The sequence below is a fragment of the Gopherus flavomarginatus genome, chromosome 6 (assembly GCF_025201925.1).
Source record: "Gopherus flavomarginatus isolate rGopFla2 chromosome 6, rGopFla2.mat.asm, whole genome shotgun sequence".
Lineage (NCBI taxonomy): Eukaryota > Metazoa > Chordata > Testudines > Testudinidae > Gopherus > Gopherus flavomarginatus.
In genome coordinates, this window is record NC_066622.1 from 81,028,360 (window position 1) to 81,054,238 (window position 25,879).

The 25,879-nt window shown below is 41.5% G+C and overlaps 1 protein-coding gene across 1 annotated transcript in view; it reads left to right on the forward strand.

Moving 5' to 3' along the window:
- Nucleotides 1-8,090: 8,090 nt before the first annotated feature.
- Nucleotides 8,091-25,879, forward strand: part of RET (ret proto-oncogene) — a 112,945-nt gene continuing 95,156 nt past the window's right edge. The window contains exon 1 of the mRNA XM_050960732.1: nucleotides 8,091-8,418. Within this exon, the coding sequence (XP_050816689.1) occupies nucleotides 8,373-8,418 (46 nt within the window). The 5' untranslated portion in view covers nucleotides 8,091-8,372. The remainder of the gene's footprint in view (nucleotides 8,419-25,879) is intronic.

A 25,879-nucleotide genomic window follows, 5' to 3' on the forward strand; every position in this document is an offset into this window, starting at 1 on the left:
AAGTTCAGCAGATCCTCCAGGACTTTTGCTTTGAGGGCACTTCACTCTTCTCAGAGCAAACAGATGCCAAGCTCCATGGCCTCAAAGATTCCAGGGATACTCTGAAATCCCTAGGCTCTTATATACCCCAGAACCTTCGAGAAAGCACTATAGAGGCCCCAGCAGTTCAGTTGTAGGAATTTTGCATAGCCCACTCGGTTTGCCTTGTGGCTTCCTACAGCCAGGATTGCAAAACAAGCTAGTAGATCACACCAGGAGATCCTTCTATGATCACCATGAGTGGTCCATTCACCCAGATGTCGCAAAGCTCATTTTCCAGTGGTGGGGGACTCCCCAGGTAGACCTGTTCATGACCCAGTACAACAGGAAGTGTTACCAGTTCTTCCATCTAGGTCACAGCTCTGGGTCCCTCATGGACGCTTTCCTTCTTCCATGGACAGATCACCTGTATTATGCATTCCTTCTTATTCTGCTCATGAACAAAGTCCTACTGAAGATTAAGCAGGATCGGGCACGGGTCATCCAATAGCTCCAGCTCATAGGTCATAGTTGTTGCAGGCAGGATGAAAGGTCTCCCCATCTCAGCTCAGATAATTTCATCATGGATCACATTGTGTATCAGCAAGTGTTACGAGCTGGTGCATGTTCCCACCCAGTCTGTCCTAACTGCTCATTCCACAAGGGCACAAGCATCTTCAGCTGCGTTTCTAGCAAAGATGCCTATTCAGGACATTTGTAGAGTAGCAACTTGGTCATCGGTACACGTTTGCTTCTCATTACGCCAAACCTCAGCAGGCTAGGGACGATGCCGATTTTCACCAAGCTATGCTGCAGTCAGCATGTCAGTAAATCCAAGCCCTCCACCTGTACAACTGCTTGGGAGTCACCTACATTGGAATGGACTCATGCAGTCATTGGAAGAAATAACACTTACTAACCTTTCCGTAACTGTTCTTCAAGATGTGTTGTACATATCCATTTTAACATCCTCCTACCTTTCTTATCAAAGTTGGCTGGAAAGAAAGAACTGAGGGGGTGTGGGGTTGGCGGTGCCCTATATACTGATGCGTGACGCCAGAAGGCACAGGAGCTGATGCAATGGATACCACTGAAGGAAAAATTTCTGGCAACTATGCTCTGGGTGCACACGCATCTACATTGGAATGGACACGTTCAACACATCTAGAACAACAGTAGTTCTGGAAAGGTTAGTAACCGTTTTTTACATCAGAGAGACAGTGCTGGTTTCAATGAGTGCTGACACTGAAATGCACAAATTAATGACCAAGAAGTGAAATAAACTGAGGGCTTTCATGTGACGCTGCTGAAGTGCTGTGTTATTTAGAACGCTAGATGCTGCTTGTAACATGAAGTTCTGGAACATCAATTATAGTTTTAAGATAACACTAGTTTTGTTTCTAACCTGATAAAATATTTGTGCTGCAACATTTTGCCAAAACAAAGTTAAAAGTACAGGTGTGCCTCAAATGGTCCTTCGTGGTTAATTTTGTGGTTCTTAAATGTAGAACCTGCAGTGGAGTTCCGTGGAAGGTACACACAGACCTATTTGCTTTAGCTTCACACATTTATCAGTAGCTATTTTGTGTTAATATTTTAATTATTTAATGCGGCTTCTTGGACACTACGGTGACTCAAATAGTAATTCAAGGGCATAACTTTATTATGATGCCTTCAAAAATGTTTAAGTGATGCTTACTTAGAAAGCTTTTGTACTTCTAGGGTCACTTACTAACATTACCACCGAGAAAGGCTGAGAGAGAATTCACAGAGCACCAAATATTAAACAGATTGGAGGATAAAACATAGGTCTGAAGAAGAGCACTGTATAGCTTGAAAGCTTGTCTCTCTCACCCACAGAATATAGTCCAATAAAAGATATTACCTCACCCACCTTGTTTCTGCAACATCTGCTGGCAAACTTAGCCACACTCTGATCATGCAACAATTTACATGTTGTGAATAGTCCCATTGACTTCAATGGAATTACCCACAGTGCATAAAGTAAAGCATATGCATAAGTCTTTGTACCATCAGGCCTTAGCTGTAAAGGCTTTTTTGGGGATATATTTCGAGGTTGAGGGTTCAACCTCTGAGGATGACAAAAATTATAGTGGTTACTTTGTTCATTGTAGCTTTTTTCAGTGCATAATTGAATGACTATCTGAGTAATGGCCTCTAGGAATTACTTTAATTTTCTTGGTCTTATTACCAGACTCCTCCTTTGTGTCAGCTTTTGACTCCGCTCCATCCATTCCTCCCACCAATCTCTGATTTTACCATTACAAGAAAAGACAAACAGTCAAATGGAGCCAGAGGTGCAGCTGTTGTGCAGAAAACACCTTCTCTGTAAGTTCAGCCATTGCTGGCCATCCCCTCTTAAAACAAACACTCCCTTGAGACTGGTATGAGTCCTGCTCTAAACTTGATAAGTGTATTTGGAGAAGGGGGAATTCATAAGGAAATAGTAGAATTAAACCAAATACAAGATACTCCTTTCCACCTTTGCCACTGTTGATGTCTATGTGTATATGACCAACAAAATACTTTCAGGCATTTTGAAAAAGGAGGGTTGTGTTCTGAAAAAGTAACTAAAAATGATACCAAAGGGCTCCATATTTATCATACCTTACTATTCCATTTGCTCAAAAATAGAATGTTGTTCCAACTGCCAGCCCTGAAAATTCAACTTAGGATGTGAACATTAAAGTGGGTACTTTTCCCTACCCATGTATTGTTTAGCATAAAATGAATTACTGCAATGCTACGTTCTCTTTAGAAGGAATTGAATAGAGTTTCCTAATCAATCTAGCGGTTTCCATCTCCCATGGCAGGGAAGGTGTGTTTCTTACAAATAATCACCTGAACCGGAAGTGTGAAATTCTCTCTCAGTAAATGTAGAGTAACTCCATTGGTCACATTTAGCAAAGTACTGTTTCAGCACAGCACTTGAGCTGTACTTAAGACCCTTTGTTTTGCCGAATAGAGAAGGACTTAAGCATGTGTTTAAGTGCTTTGCTGAACGTGAGTCGTTGACCTAATTCTATGCCCATTGAAATCAATAGAAAGACCTCTGCTTACTTTAATGGGAATTGGATCAGTGCTTTACTCTGCAGTATCTGAGAGCAGAGTTTAGCCCAACCAGGAGGAAAAAGAATGTTTATAATAAATAAGAAAGAGTGCCTTGCCTTCCAGTAACACAGAATTAGGTACTATTGGGTGTTTAGAGTTGAGGTTTTAGCCAGTTTCTGAAAGACAGACATCTTTCACTTATACTCACAATTGTACCTTGTGGGTAGTGTAAAATGTGATGCTTTTGTTAGCTGTTTCCAGAGGACCAATGGTAAGCCTTAACTCTTCTTGTTTTGGGATAACTTTTTTGGTTGGTGTGTTGCAATGCTGAGTAATAAAACCACCTATGTGGCTTTTACAGGAAGTCCTACTGGTCACACAACAGTGCAAACCAATGTTTTAGAATAAAAACTCATGAAACTTACATGTGCTAAACATCATTTGAAAATATTTATTGTTCGAACATATCATTATTTCATTAATTATATTGTATCAGGTACACAGAAAAATGGGTCAGTCTCCTGTTTTAACTGTGGCTGTATTAGAAGTGATTTAACCTACTCATAAAGGACTTGATGGTATTTCTATCTTAGATTGCAAGGGGTGGGAGATAAACCAGAAATTAGAGAAGGGCAAAGTCTGTTAAGTCATTCAGCCTATTTCCCTGTTAAAACAGGTTTGAATGTTGAGTCAGTGTTCAGGATGAGATTTTAATCATACAAAAATCGGGAATTCAGAGAAAAGATTCTCACTGCAACCTTAACTCTGCCCCTTGGGTGACTATCATGATAGTTTACGCAATGAATTGTAATACAGCCAGCTTTGAAATGGAGCCTGTATCTGGCACAGGAATGCGTATTTGGCTGCAGTTGTTGAGATGCCAGGAGAAATTTGAAGTCATTGAAATTCTTCCAGGAAGTCACTTTGTGTCCTGGATGGTAATTGGTATTTTTTCAGTGCAGATGATATTGCTTTATTTTAGATGATATCAGAATTGATTTGTGTTAGTGTGAGCTTTTAAAAATATGATTTAAGGTAAAGCTCAGCTTAAGGTAAAATATTTCTCCTCAAAGCATTGATTTAATGCTAAACTGTTTGTTGTTTTCTATACATCACAAGTATCCTTCCCTGACACTGTTTCTTACCTTCTGTCAGGCTACTCTAAGGACTCAGTTCTTCACAGACTTACGCATGTGAGTAAAGTTACTCAAGCTTAAATTTTGCACGATTGACCCTTGTTTATAGTCTCATACAGTCCATCAAGTCCCCTCCCTCCGTACTTCAAACTCAATTCTTTTGTAAAACTGGCTAGTATTGATCTCCACTACATTATTATCTCTTTCTGAGCCTGGGTTTGTGTTGGTTTTTATTTCATGTCTGATTTCGATGCCAGTCCAGAAGTCATATGTTCTACATGTACCATATATTTAAAAGAAGAACTAGAAATGCTTTCACTAATTTTATTGGACTAGCAGCAAAGAATCCTGTGGCACCTTGTAGACTAACAGACGTTTTGGAGCATGAGCTTTCCCGTGGATGAATACCCACTTCGTCAGATGCATGTGACGAAGTGGGTGTTCACCCACGAAAGCTCATGCTCCAAAAAGGCTGTTAGTCTACAAGGTGCCACAGGATTCTTTGCTGCTTTTACAGATCCAGACTAACACAGCCACCCCTCTGATTTATTGGACTAGTTTCTTGTGTAAAGTCAGGTGCCCTAGTTGCTGAATCCATATATGCAGAGATCAAAGGAAGATAAATATCAGTTTAGACCATTCCTAAATTAATTGAAAATAGTTTTGCTAGACATAAAAATGACACGATAAAGTACTATACTACTATGTTTGGTCTCACTGAAAAGAGGGAATCTCTCCTTTCCAGTGATAGGAAGATCCCATTTCTGGTTCTGCAGAGTTGTGAAGTATCAGCTCTTCAATCTTGCTGCAGGTCCAGGTTTGATTATTGCCCATCCTACACTTCACAACAGTGCAACCGTGGAGGGAAAACACCATACCTGAGAGAAAGGTAGAATATTTTTTTGGGCACATTGAAATATTATTATTGTAATGGCCTGCCAGATCAGATGAAAGAAACTTGGTCATGTTAAAACAAGTAGTCACGATTTGTTGGTTACCAAGTGAGATCAATGTGTAATATTTCTGCACTCTTTGCCATTGTGTACCAGGATTCCATTGCTAAATTCATTGTAATTGTTTATATGTAGGTGCTTATTGGAGTGGGCTATCATTAATCTGTTAGTTCCAGAGTTGCGGGAGGGGGTAAGTCAACTTTTCTTATCTAGAGTGTCAAAGAGAAATCTTACTGACTGTTTAGTCATGGGAAATGAAGGTATTTGAAGTGTGCTTGGGCAAAGTTCCAGATTAAATCAGTTATCGCTGGCCTCTCACACCAGTATTGGTGAAAAGGAACTAGCTCCATCCACCACATAATATTCTACGGTTATCTCACCACCCTGATGTACAGAAAGAATGAACGGAGCGATATTAACACAACGTTTCTTATGAAGAATCGGATGTCTGTAAAGGCAGCAGGTAATAGACATCAGATCACCAACTGATATGCTGGTTATGAGAAACCAGCAACTGTTGCAGAAGCCTGGCTAGCTAAAGCATTACTGGAGCAAATGCTAGCTTGCTGGTAGGGCAGACAGTTCTGTAGTCATCACCTCTGAGTCAGCAGCAGTGTCCCTTGGAATTGTTCTTGACAAGCTATACGGTGCACGAGAACACAGCAGGTTAGGTAAGTTTCCCAAGAGAGAATGGAGGGGCAGGGTAATCTTCGAGCCGTGGGCTGAAAGGCACTGGATGCTGATGGTTAATAACAGTACAGTTAATAGCATTCTCCTGGATTTACACCACCCCCAGGAGTAAGATGCTGGTTAGAGACATGTGGGTTTCTTCTCATTACGCCTCTCTCGGCTGCTTGGTGAAGTGTAGTGCCGGCTCTCTGGCGCCTGGGGATAGTCTTGATGTTGGAAATGCCCCATTATTAAAGTAATCGACTTTGAATAACGCTTCATGGGTGTCCTGGCATGAAATGGACAAGTGTCTGCCCATCGCGTGTACACGGATCTCTTCCCCCTCCAGTCCCCAGAACGGAGCCCAGAAGTTACTGAAACTGTTACCGCCAGAAAGTCCTCCCTGCTTTGATGGTGGAAATAGCGCGGCTGTTTGCAAATCGATTTTAGAGACCCCTTTCCTAGGCAAGATTGTTTTACATTAGCCATGACTGCAATCAGATTGCGTTTCTTGTCTCCCACATCTCGAGTCTAGGTCACTGAGGGGCTGCACTCTGGGGCGAGCGGCTGAAGCGGAGAAGTCCTGGCAGTCTGTCCCCTGCCGGGGATCGCTGCAACGGGGGCAAGGGCGCGGTGCCCCGGTGCTGTCGGGCAGTAACACAGCCAGCAAATATAGGAGCTCAGCTGTTCCGTGCGGCGTTTTGTTTGCAGTAGCTGAGCAGGCTAATATGTTGTTAAAGGGTCTTCGCTTGTGGTTGAAAAGTGGCTTTTCACTAATAAACAGGATGAGCGAGTTCTGGGTTACTTTGGTCGCTTGCCAGGTAGAGATCGCTTCTAACAGCATCCTCCTGCCATCAAGCAAAATATCTCCTCTCCCAAGGATTAATTATTCAACACCTTTAATGTATGGGGGGGGGAGCTTCTTTTAATTCACTATTTTCATTACCTTGTTGAGGCTAATTGTTCCTCTTTTGTGTCTCACACCTGGTTAGTTTATTTTGCTTTATCTTCCTTCCTTCCTTCGCAAATCCTGCTCTCTCCTCCTCCCCTTTCATTGTCACCCCTGCAGTGCCTTTCCTTGATGATCTCCCGCCACTGCCCTGCTTAGGGGATGCCCAAACTCCCCCTGGGGCTGGTTAGCTGTCACTCGCCATGCACTAGCGAGCCCCCTTGAACCCCCTTTACTTACCTTGCAGCTATCGGGTCCTCTCTTTCAATCCCTTTTCCGTTTTCTTCCGTCACTAAGAACTTTTCCCCTCTGACAGCCTCCCCTTTTTTTTTGGCAAGACAGAGCCCCCCTCCCCTCTCTAGGATGACCAGATAGCAAATGTGAAAAATCGGGAGGGGGTGTAATAAGTGCCTATATTAAAAAAAACCCCAAAATCGGGACTCTCTCTATAAAATCGGGACATGTGGTCACCCTACACCTCTCCTCTCCTCTGCCCAGAGGATGCTGTGGGTGGATCTGATAAAACAGCCTCTCCTTGAGATCTCTCCCCCCCCCCAACCCCCCGTGTCGCTTTCACACTCCTCCCCGCCGGCTGCAATTTATTCATTAGGTGGAGAAGAGCAGGCAGTCCATTTGCTGCTGGGGCTGAGTGATGCACAGCTCTACCGCCAGGGGCAAAACCCCTTCCTGCACCAGCAGGCTCATTAGGAAATCGGCAGCTCAGCCAACCACCACGACCAAGCAAACCCTTTCCGCAACTTCCAGCTGCGAAATCCAGGCTCACCCAGCCCAGACGACCCCAGGCTGCAGCTCCTCCAGCACCGACTCGCCTACATGCGGCTGATGGGCACGCAATAAAACCCCAACCAGCCGGGCTCTGGCAAAGAAGAAAAGCCATCTCCTGCCACTGGTGAAGATCCCGCAGCCGGTGGAGAGTGTTAAGCATCGTGTTCTGAAGGCCATACCCTCACGCCGAAAGTTTAGTGTCTGTCTGGAGAATCAGTAGCCTGGACATCCAGAGGCAGCACAATCAGTGGCCGTTTCTCATCGTGTCCCCCTGGAGGAAGGAAACTTACCAGAGCCTGGTTCTTGTCCTCTCTTTGAGTCAGTGGCAGAACAGGAGATCCAGGACAGGTCTTCATTGCAGCCCAGGGCACCACGAGACAGAGTTTGTCAATTCTCCCAGTTAGGGGAGAAGACACAACTCTGGCAGCAGGACTTTAAAATCTGCCCAGCTAAATGCAGGCAGCATCTGGTTAAGCAGAGCTACCACTACCGGGAGGTTGAGAAACAACAGCCCAGCACCATCTGAGCAGGTTCACTGCAATCTCTCTCTCCCTCTGTGTCTCTCCCCCTCCCTTTCCCTAGCATCATTATATCACCGCACTTAACAGAGAGTGAGCACAGAGCTGAGAAGCCCCAGACTATGGGTCAGCCCGACTGAGGAATTACGTGCGAAAAAGACTTTCTCAATTTACTGGAAAGCTTATTGTAATCATTTGAAAATAGCCTGGCCAGGAGTACTCTCAGCTTCTAGACCCTAGGGGGGAAAATAGGATTACTGGAGGGGCAAAGATGCCTTTCACTGGGTGGATAGTAGGTTTTCTCCTCCTTTGTGAAGGTAAGTAGTTCTGAACTAATCACTCCAGGAAGTTTGTGGTAGTGGGTCATCAGGGCTGCTGGTGGCTGATTAGGATGGAAAAAAAAACAACCTGCCCCCAAATATAAACAAGATAGAAATAAGTTTGATATCTTTGCTCCACGTTTTTAGGCTCTAAAACTAAGTTACAGCAGATCTGTTTCCTTGTTCTCTAAATTTATGATGTGAAAGATGAATATTAAAGTGTTTCTATTTTAAGGTTCTGAAAGATTATTCATTCTGTTCCCCCCCCCCAAGCTTTTTACATCATCAAATTAAATTGGGTTTGGGTTGATAAATGAAAAGGATTGAAAGAGGAGAAGTTATTGGCTCATAACATAGCTGATGCTTTCACAGCTGTTAAGTTTCTAAAGGCAAACAGAAAATCCCTTATATCTCTTTCCCATCCATATGGTCGTGTTTGCCAAAGTGTTTCTAATGTTTACTTGAATAAATCAAAGTTGTTGTTTTGTAAAGAACTCCTTCAGTGCTCTCAGGGATCCAGGGCACAGTTGAACACATTTGCCAAAAAAACACCTTTTAAAAAAAATAGATCACTGGTTGATTTAAAGGAGAAGAAAGTGAGGTGTTATGTTTTGGTGGTTGTGATTTCCATCCAATGTATCACTTGTTCCTTCTCATTATTGCTACCAAGCTAAATTTAATAATTATGATAAATTCATCCTTAGCATCTTAATTTGTTCTCAGAGAGACTTAAAGGCTGCATCTTTTTTCTCTATTTCTTACTCTAACATGAAGACCCTTTGACCCTGTTCCCTGCCCTTTTTATCTTCCTACATTATTGTAAACATCTACATGTCTTCAGATTTTTCCTATAGTTTTGCTAGTACCTAAAAACTAAGATTTCTGAGGGAAAAAAATGGGTGGAATGTGTTCACTGAGAGTCCAAAACCTCATGTAGCTTTTTATTTTTTAAAAAATAAATGCAATGGCTTGCACCGGACAGATCATTTTACTGTGAAAAGGTTTAGATATCATTGTATTTTAAATCTATGATATCTTTTTTTCTTTTAGCTTTTGTTAGTTCTGGCTAATCAATTTTCTTTACACTTGTGGTAAAGTTAGTAATATTCTAACCTGTCTTTTCTTTGTCTTGATGGTATTTCCCATGTACGTGCTTTGGGTAATAGATCGTATAGTTCAGGTATTCATTTGAAAGTGGTTTTTTTATTGATCCCTATCCAAGTTGAATGAATAAACTCACTGTCATTAATGTGATGGTGGACCAAATTGCGATGACATATAGCAAATGTTTGTGAAGTTTTGTGCTCAAGATTTTTCTGTGACTTCATGTATTTTACTCTTGCCGTCAATTTTTTTCCTTTTTTTTTTTAAATATGTGTGTTAAAACCATTTCCTCTTTAAATATCAAATCACCCTTTGGGTTTGTTTTTTTAAGTAAATCCATAAATAACTAATTTCTGGACTCATCTATAGCATGGAAGTAAGTGATCAGATTCTTTTATGTTGGCCTATTTGAATAAAATAGACTGCTGGTTACTACCTGTACATTAAGAGAGAGCTTAGTCAGGTTTGTTATTGCAAACATTAATGTTTGTTTTTGCCCTCCGTTTTGACTGATGTTCTTTGCTCCTTCATAAATACCCCAGGAAGGTTTGGGGGACTGACGCATTTTGAAGACTCTTGTTCAGAAAAACTGTCAATGCAATTTAGGGTAATTATATTCGTTGTGACTTAAGAAGTCTAGCATATTAGCAGTGTGAAATGGGTGTCTATGGCTAGAACGAAAGCACTGTTTCACATTGTGCAACAGTGTGACATCAACTCCTATTTATGTCACTTTAAGCTAAGTTCATAGTGGTAAACACTTATGTCTCGGATGTATGAACAAATTTCTCATAAGTAACACAGGGAGCCTCAACCCATTTAGAAGCTGAAATGCCCCTATCATGATGCTGTGTAAATTTTACATGTGCTGGGGGGCAGGAGCGGAAAACTGGTTAATTTCTCTCAGATTCTGTTGGAAAAGATAAGCACAGACACTATTCTACAATAAAGTGTTATATTTTTATCATGGGTGGTGAAGAAAGTGCATCTCCTATTACCTGTGTAAAAATTCAAGGCTATCAACACAAAGAAATAAGCTTTCACTCAATCCTCTTAGAGCATGTTTGAGTTATCCATAGCTTTGAGTGTCTGAAAGCTTAAATTTGTAGATGTTCAGTGAACACATGTGCACACTTGAATTGTTAACCCAAAGATTTCTTTAATTTGAATAAAAATGTATTTTGCCAAGTGACTTGGGTTAACTAGTCTGAGTGTCCTACTAGCAGAAGAGATTAGGATTGGTTCCCCTGTGTTTCTAGGCTTGGAAAAGTATGGAAGACCCCTAGTTTAAAGCAGTTCTGAAACAGAAAAGATAGGATAACTGCTATTAATTGCATCACAGTAAACAATTGGCAAGGTGTGACTCTCTTGCAGGCATTGATATTGACATTTAATGGCCTAGAATTAAATAGCATAGGGATGATGATTCTCCACCCATTAGGACTTGTTTTTCTTCAGTGTCAGATAAGACAAAAGTAGGCATTTTTTTCATGTGTACGTTGTAAATATTTTCCAAAAGTTTTACAAGTCCACAGCTGTTTTGAGGCTATAGAATGTTCATATGCACGCTACATGATCAAGTTGCTCTGGGCTTTTTTGATTGGTTTCTAAAAGTTCCTCTTGAAGTGATTAATTGGGAAAATTGGACTTTCTTCAACTAAGGATACTCTGGGTTAATACCATAATTAGCCACTTCAGGTTCTCTCTTGTGTTGAATATAGTTTTTATTTCTAGAAGGAAATGGGCATCTTGATACTTATTGCCAATAGACAGATTAAGTTGTGCAAGCCTTGCATTGTAAACATGCCTCATAAAGATAGAAAAAATGCTGTGACATGGGAATACCACAGGTGGAAACAACGAAAGTTCTCTTGTGTACAAGCCATTTAAAACATAATTTGTTTTTTAGATTACTATGATATAAAACTACAGATGAATTTAATTGTTTTGGTATTCAGCTAAGGGCTGAGCTATACTCAATTGATTCTTATGTGCTGTTTTATGCTCTTAGATTTATTGTTAATGCTTTATTTTGACTGGCTGCAATTTATAGTAGATTCTGCTGAGCACAAACTTGTAGAGTGAGGACAGATCTTCATAAAACAACAGCTCAAAGAAGTGACACTTTTTCAACCAAAGTTCAGGTAATTTGGGTTATATTATATGTATTTCTTGGTAGGGGAAAAATGTGTTTTCCCTGTAGATGAATATCCGTAAGCTTCCTCTAAAAGGACCCAGTATACATTAACATCTTCAGTTCAAGGAAATGCTAATGAGATCGAACTACAGAGCAGGTCATCAAGTGGCTCAAGGACCTTGACGCATATTTGTCTGCATGTCTGTGTGTGTGTGTGTCTCTCTTTTTTTGGCAGTCTGATGTTCAGGCAATATGTGATTTCCATTCTGATTTGTTTAGATTATAACCCTGACCATAGGGCAGGAGAAAATGGAATCTGGCCCCAAAAGAGAGTCATTTCAAAAAATCGTATTCATTCTTTTTTTTGAAAAGGAGATGAGAATGAAAAGGAAAGTTCAAAATGTCCTTGGTCCTGATTGCCAGAAATAACAACACTAATAGGACAGCCTGGCTTCTGCTTATCTCATCACTTTTTTCCTTACTCTCTCTCATGCCCTGTCCCCTCCCCTCCTCCAGGTTCTTCCCAAGCCATGTGATTACAGTGCACCATGGGTCCAGTGTTACTCCCAGTGGAGCCCCAGAGCCCTCTGCACATATGGGTCTTTGAGCTCTATTGATGTTAGAGGTCCGTTTTGCACAGAGCTCATTGCAGGATCAGGGCATACATCCCATTAATTTCAGGGGGAAGCAGGTAAAGGGCTCTGTGTCCATCCAATCTAGCTGAACCCCTTCCCTCCCTCATTCATCCTTGGTCTCACATGCCTCAAGTTTTTCCTCTTTCCAGTCCCAAAGAAAATGAACTTCTGCAAGGAATCCTACCAATTCCATCCCATTCCTTGTTCTCCCAATTCACTGTAAATTGTGTGCACATTTAAAAAAACATGGGTGACTAATAAATTGCACCTTTAATTTTGTAATCCATTCACATTGCTATCCATTCTTCTCTAGCTTTCTGCCCCAAATGGACATGTGCACACACATTTGCTACTCAGTGTGCTACTCTTCAGGGCAAGGACATTGTCTTCCTACCAGTCTGACGAGCACTGTCAATTAGTCTGTTTGGAGCCCGCTTGACAGTGCAATGACACTTCATTGATGGGTTTTGTCATGACTGCAAGCAAAGTTCCCATGAAGGAAATTAATAGGAAGATTTTAAAAAAGACAATATCTTTATGTTTAAACACTGCATTCAATGGATTTTGATTAATAGAAAGGCTATTTGGAACATTAACATGAGTAGTCAGTTCATATGACAATGTTGATCTTGTATCTGCATATTAGTGAATGGTGTCAGCATCCAATTTTCTATCTGTCGTATTACAATGGAAGATAATTTCACTTTTCTTTTTCCCTTCAAGTGAACATACTTTTCGTTAAAGGTGCTGGTCTGAAGATCTCTCATTCAAAGAATAGGTACATCTCTGGTAGCAACAGTGTAAGTGTACCCTGCCTCTTACCCTTTCTCTTGAGGGATCCCTGTAGGAGTTAAGAAGATTAGTTCATTTTCCATGCGCTCTAAATGGTTGGCACCTCTGTTCAGATTGCAACCTGCCCTGTTGCCACTTGTGACTGGAGGCTTTGAAAAGGCCTGAGATTGGTCCACAGCTGCTGGATGGGTGGTAAATTCTTTGATTGCTTGATTTATTTATTTTTTTGCAACCTTAATAACATTCTTTGAACTTTATTAGTATGTGATATATATGTATACATAATGGTAGTATGTGATATTGTGAAAATAATCTGAAGGTAAGACTTCATACTCTCTCTCTTCCCCTCCCCAAACCTTTGTCCTTGGCTGCTCTGCTCCACCTACAACTTAAGCAGCAAATAAAGCATCTCATGGGTTAGGAAAATTCAATAATGTAGGAGGCCAGTATTCTCCATAGAGCTTTTCTGTGTAAAGTTCACTTACAGCGTATCTATGCACACAATGTGTAACACAGGCTTTCTGTAGTCAAACCCTGACCTTCAGTTCTCCAGCACTAGAATGGCCAACAGCGACATTTTCTGGCGACCGGTCTGAATCATTTGATTTTGTTTTTTTGAGGGTGACAGTTACTCTGCCTGATGTTGTTTATTTTTAATTGTGGTGATAATGCTGCACAACATAGCTGTGTTAGTGCAGACAAGGTCTGAAGTAACCAAGGTCGGTATTAGCAAGGGTTGTTGCATATTCAGAATGAGATACATTAGCAATGCTGTGGGGGGAATTTTCTAATTTTCTTGGTACTTGTTCATTGCTGTCTCTTGATTTGGCAGCTTCTGAGCATTAAAATCCACCAAGTTATTGTCCAGTTGTTTTCTCTAAACTGACTTCTTTTTAAACTCTCCATTTCTGAAAGGAAACATCAGAAGCATGTCAAGAATAAACGTGGGTGCAGGAACTATAGTGGGGGTGCTAAGAGCTATTGAACCAAACTGTAAACCCTGTATATAATGGAAACCACTTCAAGCCCGTGGATGCAGTAGCACCTCCCACACTCCTGGTTCCAGAATCTATGAGAATAAATACAGTACTTGCAATAGAAGAAACATGGTTTTGTGGTTCCTGTGCAGGGCTGAGGCTGGAGAGATTTGAGTTTAGTTACCCAGCTGTGCCACAGATTTGCTGTGTGACTTTGGATGAGTTATTGTGCCTCAGATTCACTTCTATAAAAAAGGAAAATAATATTCAATTTATCCATCTTGTCTAGAAGGTAAACTCAGGGACTGTGCAGCGCATGATATCCTGGGGTCTCAGTTGGGGACGGTAGGCTTTACTTGAATACAAACAATTGCTCTTGAGCTGTGCTTATATCTTTTTTTCCTGGAAGGAAAAAAAGTTTCCTCTTGAAATGGGTCTGTAAATAGGCTTAAAGTCTTTTAATCTGGAAAAGGTGCTGAGTAGAATGTCTGCAATGGAACACAAAAGCAGTCAACTTAATGAGAGGCCTTAAGGGGAAGTTACAGTGGTCACATACAGCAAGGAAATTAAAAAGTTTACTGAGTTAATCTTTTTAATAATGTCCAACTGAATTACCTTAGGAATCTGAGTAACTAAATCAGCTTTCTCTCCGATTGTACAAAGAAAATGGGTACAGTGCTTCTAATGGTTATCTAATGGCTTTTCAACTTGTGCATTTTCAACTCACCATTGCCCTGGAGCACCTCCCTTTTGCCTCCTACCCAAGCTCTGTTTCACAGCCCCAAGCATGGCAAGAGGGTGGCCCTGCACTGTAATGATTGTATCCTGTTAGGGGCCTAAGGAGCCACTGAAGCAAAGGCTATCCAGTCCTGTACCAAGGGCTGAACCTATCCCAGCAGCCCCTAAGTAGGGGTGGTGCAAGGCACCTCCATTCCATCCCTGTGTTAGTGCCAGTGCAGAGATGAATGTACCCCAACAAGTTTTGGGAGCGCTGCTGTTCTTGACACCTTTTCCCTTCAGGGAGCTGTGTCCAAATATTAAAGAGAGCAGCCCTCTAGCTACATAATATTTTCTGTCTTGTATACCTGTTCCCTTGCTCAGCATCTGCTGGTAGAGTGGTCACCTCTTCCACATAGTAATGCATTATTAATATCTCAGTGCAAAGAGAAATGAGAATCAAAAAAGTGATCCGTTTGCAAAAGCTGTAATTGAAAATGGCTTAACGTAATCTTATGTCTCTTTTCAGTGCCAGCCATTGGGCCAAATTATGCTCTTTGTTCTACTGATGTAAATCCAGGACCAAGACATTGACTTTCCCCAGAAGTAACTGAGAGCAGAGTTTGGCTGAACAGAATGTAATGTCCAACTGTATTACATAAACTCTGGCTTGAAAGGGAAGCTACAGTGTGCTCAAATGTAGTCCATGGCATCCATCTGTGCCCTTAAACAACAGGAGCCATTTGAAATGAATTATGTATGTTTGGATAGGGAGTATCCAATATAGAATGATTAATGTGTGCATTATGACAGTCAGTCATTTCAAAGGAGAAGAGGGTTAGAAATATGCATGCTTTAGGCCTATAATCAAGGCTTCTTGCACAAAGAATAAAAATAGACACTGGCAAATTGATTGAAACTATTTTATAAATGAAATTTCTATTGTTATGTGGTCTACAGCATTTTAAGACAGGAGGGCACAGTTCCTGAAGTCTAAATACTGAGGGTGGAAAACCACTTTATAAAGCAAAGTCCTTTTTTCTAGTTTATAAAATTGCATAGGTCATATTCAGAATGTAATGTCACTACCAGCAGGGGAACAGGCTAATTTAAAAAACTTTTAATTTAAGGAGTATACTGAAATAATAGATCTTGACGAAGGGAGTTCTCTTTGCTCCTTGTCTGATGTACCTACCTGCAGTTGCATTGTGACAACTAAAAGGGAAAAGAATCTTTTCAGAAGAAACTTCTAACTCCGTTAATAATACTAATATGTGGCACTTCTGTTGCGCCTCTTGTATCTGAATATTTGTGAAGTATTTTAATTAATTAACCTTTCTCACTTTTTGGTGATAGGTACTCTTAGAAGATATTTCAGGAAGGTATTTAAGATGTTCTTTATTGCTAGTCACAGGGCCATCTCCAGCTTTTTTGCCGCCACAAGTGATGAAAAAGGAAAAAAAACAAAGATAGATCTGTGGCATTTCGGTGGCAGCTCTACCGTGCCGCTTCATTCTTCAGCGGCAATTTGGTGGCAGGTCCTTCCCTCCAAGAGGGACTGAGGGACATGCTGCTGAAGACCCAGACGTGCCGCCCTTTTCCATTGGCCGCTCCAAGCACCTGCTTCCTAAGCTGGTGCCTGGAGCCGGCCCTACTTGTCAGCAGAGCATTTATGTGCATCCTTAAGTACTTCGGTGAATAGGACTCTTTTGTTGAATCAGTCCGTTCAAAACTCCAGGAGGTAAAATGATACACTCGAAGACCACAAAGAAACTCAGTGAAAGAATCTGGCATAGAATTCCTGATTCCAGATCCCACTCAATAACCTTGCTGCCAAAGTGGGCAAGACCTTGTGTGGAAAAAGTAAGATTTAAACAGCTCAAACTATCTTTGCTGAAGTTTCTCTGCCCACTGGTCACAGAGATTCAATAGTTCCACAGAGAGATAAAAAGTGCTGCTTCTGGATCAGGTTGACAAAGCACAGTGGGCACAGGATGGCAGATGGCACACAAGTTTAGTGCATCCAGCCTGGGGAAAACCATAGAACTGAAAAAACATGCTTCAATCTTTTACTCCACGAAGGCATGGAGAGTCTGGGGGAAATTGTCATGTTTCAGGCTCTTCAGCATGAATATATCTTAGTTAAGCAACAAAATAAGTGTGCAACTAATGCCATTGGCCAAGGTCTTCAAAAGTGACTAGTGATTTTTTTGGGAGTGCAATCTGAGACACCTTAAAGGGGCTGGAAGGTCAAAGTGCTGAGCACTCTCATCTGAAAGGCAAGCCCTAGTTTGACCAACTTTAAAATCATAGCCATTGTTGTTTCCAAGGCATAAGCAAAGATGAGTACTCTCACTCATAGGCATAATATTGCACCTTCCATTCCAATAGGTAGTTTTTACTCAAGCCCGGTTGACCACTCTAAGTAAGACATGGCAGGATTTGGTTCCAGGTCTTTGTATCAGCCTCCTGGTTCTTTTTTGAACTAGAGATATTTATAATTTATGGTGCAAAGCAAATGTTGTATTATTTAACATCATCTGTGCCGCTACTTAGGTGTATTTGAGTTATATAGTGCACACCATATTCTGTGTTATATTCCCAGAATAGCTCTGCAAACAGTATTGGATGCAAATACCAAGAACCTGATTGTCTCTTATTGATTGTGACCTATTCTGGGCAGGGACAGTTTATAACAATTTGGGCAACCTCTGGATGCTACTACAGTACAAAAAGCTGTTGCTGCTTATTTTCTGTGTACCTAGCCCACCAATCTGGTTTGGGAGAAGGAATAGCAAGGATAGAGCATACCTGAGTTTTGATTTTGAGTGCATGGGTTTTCAAGTAATGGAAAAAGAAAATGATTTTAGTGTGAATTTTATTGCAGATTTTAATCTAACATCCCTGATGCATTCTGAACCAGAAAGTACCATAAACAGTTCTTCTTGGCTGGCTGTGCTAGGATGGCAGGACTCGTCCTAAATTGCTTAGTTATAAGTCTGTTTCAGGCATCCAGAGAGTTTTTAAACACTCCTTTGTTCTCAGTATGGAGTCTGAAAAATGTATGTAAGTGAAATGTAAGTGTTGCCAACTCAACAGCAAATGACGTGACCTGAAGGGAATCAAGCTAGGGGATCTTAATATCCCAACAAGAACAAAAATCCACATATATAATGGTTTTGTTCATAATCTAGGGGTTTCCAAGACACATGATGCTGGGGGAGAACAGGCTTTTTATATGTATTAGGTTTTGGTCTGAAATAAGTGCTCTGTTTTGAGGTGTGTTCTGCATCTAGGTGATAGGTGATTAAAGAAAGTAACTGAGTGTCAGGACTCCTAGATTCTATTCCTTGCCTCAGCCAGGTCACCATGGGCTCTCAGTGTGCCTCAGTAACTTGCACAGTATTGAGTGGGGCTTTTTCCATAATGCCTTGGCTCTCGGAGCCATGTGATTGTGGGAATCTCTGTTTCCTTTTTATTGAAATAATAGTTTCTAGCCTTTATGAGTATGCAGAAAAGATGGCCCAAGTATTCCATAAAGGCTGAAAAACAGAAAGCTAGTAAAAAGACCCCCCGAAATACAAACTCTGTGGATGCCTGATAGATATAACAATGAATGATTTTTAAGCTGGACTCATGACTTATTGGGGGCCTGACTCATGATATTTGAATACTTAGGATTGGCAATGCTGCAGTTCACCCATAGGATAATAGTGATTTGAGGTCAAAAGGAGTTGAGGCTTGCTTGTTCATAAAATGCCCTGTTAGTAAGAGATCTTTGACACAGGTTATTATAATACTTTGCTTATTAACATTGCACTCCTCTCTTGCGTTCGTGCCACCGTTGTGATCGCCAAAGTCTTTGGACTGGAAGCCCCGTCATTTATAACTGAGAGAACTGCTGGTAGGGCATTTTTTGTGCAGGCCCTTTGGAAGTCATGTTGCTACCTTGGTCTGAAAGATCGTGAATTTGTTGACCCTCAGAGCACATTGCAAAATCTGTCTTTTGCAGTAGGCTCTTGGGGAGGGTTGAGTTTGTGCTGGGACCGGGGGAAGGCATTTTTAAGGGAAGTTGAAATACTTCTTTGACCAGCTTGGGTGAATGGTGTTGCTATAGAGGGTGGAGTTCCCACTGAAGTTAGTTAATGGTTTGTACTTTTATAACTGATTGTGTTTTTTAAAAGATGATAAAGTACCTAGAGCCTGAGATGGACACAGTTCTATATATCCAAACAAATAGATACGTACACATAATTAATCATCAACAGCCAATTAGCCTGGAGCCCCATCCCTTTAATGTTGAGCCAAGCTGCTGGAGTTTCCAGCTTCCAGAATGACCACTGGACTTTGCACTACATTTGTTTCATAGTCTTCCATGCCTTTCTTGAGAGCAATTCTTGTCACGTACTGAGCACTCTCAACACCCATTGAGTTGGAACTTCGCATTGACGGAGTTCAATGCCTCTCCCACTGTCCTTATCATTAGGGCAGGGAACACTGAATTGCTGCCCAGAACAATGCACAGACAGGGTGCGATGCAGTTAATTGGTAATATCTTTCTTTACCTGGGCCACCCGGGGAGGAGGGGGCAATTTGCCCTAGGCCCCGGATCCCATAGGAGCCCCCACGAGAATATAGTATTCGATAGTATTGCAACATTTTTTTATGGAAGGGGCCCCCGAAATTGCTTTGCCCGAGGCCCCCTGAATCCTCTGGGAAGCCCTGTTCTTTACTTGCCATACCATGTCTGAGACTTTAAGGAAGGGATTTCTCAAGAGAGTTTGAATTTAGATCTACATCCTGAGATCAGTCATTTGATTGGATGTTAGATAATTTCTTGTTATCTTGAAAATCATAAAAAAATCAAGGATAGGAAAAGCCTTTTAGGATGTCTGTCAATAGCGCTCAACCCTTTCCATACTGCATCCTCTTCTCACCTTTCTGTGACCCCTTGTTTTGAGAACCCTGATGTAATTTATCCTCTTGCTAATGCAGGATTGTTCCCTACCAATGCAGGATGTTCGTGTGTGTGTGTATGTATATGTATTTTTTTTTCAATGCTCAGCTGGTTTTAAACTTCCCTAGCTTCTAGACTTCCTTTGGGAAGTCTGTTTCACAGGCTAATACACTTAATCATTATACAGTTTCCCCTCTAATTCCGGGACACTCCAGAAGGAAGCATTTCATTTAAAATGCGCTATGCTCTGTATAACAAGTATTTGAGCATGAGCTGCTTCCGAATTATTAGTAGGGGGAGGGCAGCATATGGGAAATGCTACAGATTTAATAAATCCACTGAGAAAGAAACAGAGGCTCTTGTTTTTTCTTCCCAAGGACTTACTGGAATCCTACTTTATTTTGATTTAAAGCTGAGCTGTTGTTGCATCACCTTTTCCTACAGCAGAACAACAGAAAGCCACAAACATGTGGAACTGCCATTGAAAGTGAAAGTGCTTAAGCACCTGGGCTGTGCTGTGTGATTAAATTTCATATGTCCACTTCTCAGTGCAGACACTCTCATTACATGACTGTGTCATTACATGCCAGAATATCTGATTTTTAGGCACATGTTGTTGTCTGTAAAGATGCTTTTTAAAATTTAAGAGTTGCATAGCTCGTGGGTACCACTAGCCTTACAAAAGTGTTGCTATCATGGGTCTTAATTAATTAAAGAGATGATAGGAAATAGGGCTATTCATGCATACTTTACTTGGAATACTGTAGAATACCATTTTCCTCATCTAAAGATGTGCCCATACTTAAACAGCTTCCAGTTATCACTGGGTATTACCAGGGCCGGCTTTAGGAAGTGTGGGGCCCAATTCGAACAGTTTCGATGGGGCCCCGTTAGGGGTGACTAAAAAAACCAAAACACACACATGTGTAAAAAAACACGTGGAGCTTGTACTCACCGGGCGGTGCTCTGAATCTTCGTCGGCACTTCAGCGGTGGGTCCTTCACTCGCTCCAGGTCTTTGGTGGCACTGAAGGACCCGCTGCTGAAGTGCCACCGAAGATCTAGAGCAAGCCCAGGATCCGCCACCAAAGTGCCGCCGAAGACCCGAAGCGCAGTCAGGTGAGTAAAAATTAAAAAGGCGACTCTAGCCAGGGAAGGGATTCTCACTGGGTGCGGTGCCCGATTCGGGGGAATTGGTGGAATAGGCCTAAAGCCGGCCCTGGGTATTACACATACACATGCACACACAGACACACACATGCACACAAACAAAATGTGGAACATAAACCCACCATTGATTTTTAAATCTAGCACGCAGAGTGCCCACACAACAGCATTTTTTAAACATGGGCTCTCAATTTAGGTTGACCAAAAGCCCAAAGTTCTACCACTCTCCACTAAGGCTGTTTAAAGCTATGAACTTGGAAATCTAGTCAGCAGGAAAAAAGAATGAGTTGAACAACTAATTTCCAATATTAAACCAATTGGAGTTCACCCTACCTACCAGTTTGGGGGATTTGCAATCACATTTTTTATTCTTAAACTGCATGTCTGTGTGTCTCGCTCTCTGGTGTCAGACCTACATATACAGGAGAAAAGTCACTGACTATGCTGGGGAAATGCATGGAAATCTGGCCTTAGCACATGGTCAAATTCACTAAGTGTCTGCTAATGCGTTTAAGAAGGTTACAGTCTGTTCCAAGGTAAATAAACGAAAACTCTAGTCCCTTCCAGATTTTAGATAACCTGTAACAATAGTAGATGTGTAATTTTTTTTTCTTTTTTTAAATAGTGGTCTCTTTTTAAATGAAATTACATTTGCTGCTGTACTTGCTGGAAAGTAACTGTATTGTAACAGCTTCACCCATCCCTTCTGCCACAATAATCTTCCCAAATGGGAACTAAATGTAAACCAATGCAGTGTTGAGTTGAAGTACAGCTGTGAATCAGATGGACTCTCGCATTTATCTCAGTGAGGCATAATTCTTAAGTCTAAAGATTATTTTCATGTCATCATTGCCAACTGTTGCATTGCTGATCATTTTAGCAGCACCATCCAGATATAGCACCTACCTATTAGAATATGAAGGATACAGTGGAAAAATGAAGGCATGGGGCAGTTGATTGCTGCCTAAGATTATTGGAATAGGGAATAAATTCAAAGCTTTCCCTCCCAAAAGCCAGTTACTTCCTTCCCCTCAGATTTTGGGCAGGATTGGATATGTATCCAACTCTCTAATCCCAGAAGCCTCGGTTGATTCCTGGGTAACAAAACTCCAACTTTCCCCTACCCAGGTATCAAGACTTCCAGAATTTCCACAAAATATTTGATGCATTGGCAATATATTTGTAGCTTGTTGGCAAAGTGGGGGGAAGCCTAAAATAAAGTGAATACCAGTACATTAAAAATTAAATCCTATCTCAAAGACTACTCTGATCATATCGTTTTTCATGTCTAATTAAATAAAACCTCCATTATTATTTCACTCAATTCTGCTGCAGCATATTCAGCCTGCTGCAGAAGAGCAGAACCTGGACGCCTTGCTGCCAAATGTAGAGTACACATATCACTGTATGTAAGTTTCCAAAACCTTCGCTTTCAACACTGGTGGAGGGCACCAGGTATAACAGCTCTTGTTAATGATGAATTCTCTTGGTGCATGATGCCAAATCCATCAGTCAGTACTTTAACTGGTTTTGGATTATGCCCCCATAGAAGTCATTTGACTGAATGGGCTTTAGATCATGCCCTCTGTGGCCAAAACAAAGATACTGGGAATTGTACTGGACAATACATTTTTATGTTTGTTTACATTTTCCTTCCCCAGCATCGTCCAAGCTGCTAAGCATTATGAATGTTGGTTTGCTGCTGCTACTAGATTGACCTCTTTTTTGGCTTAAAAATAATTCTCCATTCTGTTCAAAATTTCAGTTTTCTTTTACCTCTCCCAAAAAAGAACCTGAAATATATAACTTTAAAAATACAAATCATACAAAGCCAGGGAAATCTGAAAAGCAAAACACTTAACTCACTCTCTCCTCTTCCCCACAAACAAACCTTATGTTTGGTAATAGCCAGATTGCAGAGTGACTGCGGTGTACTTGCTTATTGCATCATTTTAAAAAAAGGCAAAATATGCACCACACGTCTTAAAAATCTCAGTAAAGATGAAAAATCCTTCATTTAAAAAAAAACCTTTTCAAATGGCTTTAAAATTAATTCAAAATTGAGTCTCCTTCCAAATGGTAAAGATGTGTTAGGGCCGCCTTACAGCTGCATATTAACTTATATTCTCTTTCTGTTCTGTTTGTACAGCACCTAGAACAATGGGCTCCTGGTCTGTGGCTGGGGCCCATAGGCACTGCCAGGGAGCAGGTCCTGCAGCAGTGTCAGTCTGTAGGCAACCAGATGAATGCAGCTGCCCTGGAGTAGGTCCCTGATTCCCTACACCATCTGATTGATTGGAAGAATCAGCAGACTGGCTCTTTAAGCATAGCAGCAGTTCAGGGGCTGCTTAAAGCATTTTTCCATGGCTGCGATAGCGCCTACACGTGTTTGTTCCCAGCCTTTCATGACACTTGTCAGGGTGTCCAGAACTGGGAGTCACTTTGTAACCTCCTCTCCCATCTCTAACAAGAGAAAGACTTGCTTGTGCTTAGCTAGGTGTCAGCTCCTTGACACCACCAGCCTCTTAGCCGCCCAGACGATCTCCTTCGGGCAATACTAGTCTTCTCTTTGCTTTGCAGGTTAACAAAAGATGCACCCTGTTCCCCAAGCCTCTTTTGAAGCATTCCCCTGGGATATCCTGTCACTGGCAACTCACAGAAATATCAGGTGTGCTGGACAGTGTAGACACTGGGCTTGTTGGATTTAATTGCAAATCAGCTCTTATGTAACAGGACTGAGATGTATTTATAGTGAAAACCATCAGAAGTTTATTATCAAAGATTAAGGTTTGAGATGGTCAGGATAATGGAAACGGAAAGGTTACCTATACAACAAAATTATAACATGCTTCCTCAAGTGCAAATGTAATAGGCTTGTTTAAAGCAATCTCCCAGCGTTTCCAACCAAGATGGCAGGGATCCTTCTTTAATTAATGCAAAAGCACTTTCCTTTTTCTTCCTCGGTGAAGGATAAATAGGTGTCCTTTTACCTTCTCCTTGTATCCCCCGAAATTTATTTATTTTTTTTGTCCCTAGAGTCAGGGATGATCTACACTGAAAAGCTACACTGGCATAGCTATGGAGAGTGAAAAATCCAAACTGAGAGATGTAGTTACGCCGACCTAGCCCCTAGTGTAGACAGTGCTAGGTCAACAGAAGAATTCTTCCATCGACCTAGCTACTGCTAGGAGAGGTAGATTACCTTCAGTGATGAGATAATCCCTCCTGTTGATGTAGTGTCTACACTGAAGAGCTACAAGAGCTCAGCTACAGCACTGCAGTTGTTCTGCTGCAGCGTTTTCAGTGTAGATACAGCCTCGGGATGACACCCTCATGTTTATTCCCTGGTATTGACTTCACAGTGCCTTTATATGCAAACAGAACATCCACTGTGTTGGTTTACAATGCTTAATTTACATGAGTACTGAGGCAAACAGGTAAATATCCATCCTTTGTCTGGCAGAAACCTCGTTTGTTAACCCTGCCTTGAGTCAGACTTTAGGAATGTATTTTTATCTGACATACATAACTTTTTATGTAGTGTTTATACATAAATTTCACAATGATATTAATGATCAGTGAGATCTTGGCTTTCATTTAAGACCTCACATGGTATTCTTTATGGATAAATATGGTGAAAGCAGTGTGCTAGGTGTAGTGAGTTTGTCAGGCTTGTTGGGAGTCACTGTTACAGAACACGGAACCCTTTGCCAGCTGACAGCAATGGGCCTCTGTGTCACACCTTGTTCCAGTCCTGCCTTGCTTTGTTTCTGCCTTGGACTCAGCCCTGCTCCTGCCTGGCCTTGCTCCAGGGCATCCGGTTCTGGAATCTGGCCTCTAACACCAGTTCTGATCCTGGTCCAACTCCTGCTCTGACTACTGGGCTGACTGCCCATGTCCTGGCCACTGAAGGTGGCACCGCAATACAAATCATGAAGTAGTAATGATGGCTGACTAATGCTTTTTCTGATGTACACCTATCAGTGCCATCAAACCTTTGTATGTTTTATAAATGGGAAGGAGAAATCACAGTTTCTCATCATATTGTCCCATCTCCCTAAATTTAGTAGCTGTGGCACTCCCCCCCACCCCATCATCCTTGTGCTCAATATACAAGATGAATGAACTGTTCTGACTTTAATGATTCTTCTAGTTCTTACAACAAACTGAGCTCAGGGGTAGTCTGCACTTTCAAATCTTCCCTGCCAATAGCTCAGGGTTTTTTAACTGCCCTTTCCCTGGTAGTGGAGATTATTCTATAGTGAGTTAAAGGGTAACTCATCATCTTGTGTGATGACAGGAAACATGGGGGACCGTAAAGGATAATGGCTAATTCAAAGCAGATTGTTCCACTCCATCTCTGGAAATCCATCAGCCCCATTGAAACTCAAGATTCAGTATTTCAGAACAAACTCTCAAAGCTCTCTCGCCCTTCTTCTGCCTCAATAAATTCTGTCTGTGAGAGGATGATGCAAGTGCCCTTGAACTCTGCTGACCCTCATTACTAGGGAGCAAATCACATATTATTCCAGCGTGGCATTCAGAAGCCTGAAGGATTTAGGGGATTAATCCAAAGAGCACTGTCTGCCTAAATGAGGATACAGGGTTGGTAACCAATAGGGTGATGTGAAAGGCTGTATGGCGTTACCTGGAACTAGTTTCCTTGTCTCCAGCAACAGAGACCCCAAAGCGTGTCTGACTGAAAGTTCACTCCCTGCAAGAACAGTAATCTCTGATCTGAGATCGGCCCCAGCTCCTGAGGCAGAAGGGCCAGGTGGAACAGCAGGTGAACTGAGCCTTGAGTAAACACCTTTGTTTGCTTTTTTCTGAAAACCAGCTGCCAAAAAGAACAAGGAAAATCTAACACAATAACAAGCTATAGAACTAGATTTTAAAATCTGTATTCCTGAGTCGTTTCACAGAGGTGATTTTTCTTTCAGAGATGGATCAGAATCAGAGCCATTCGTCTAGCA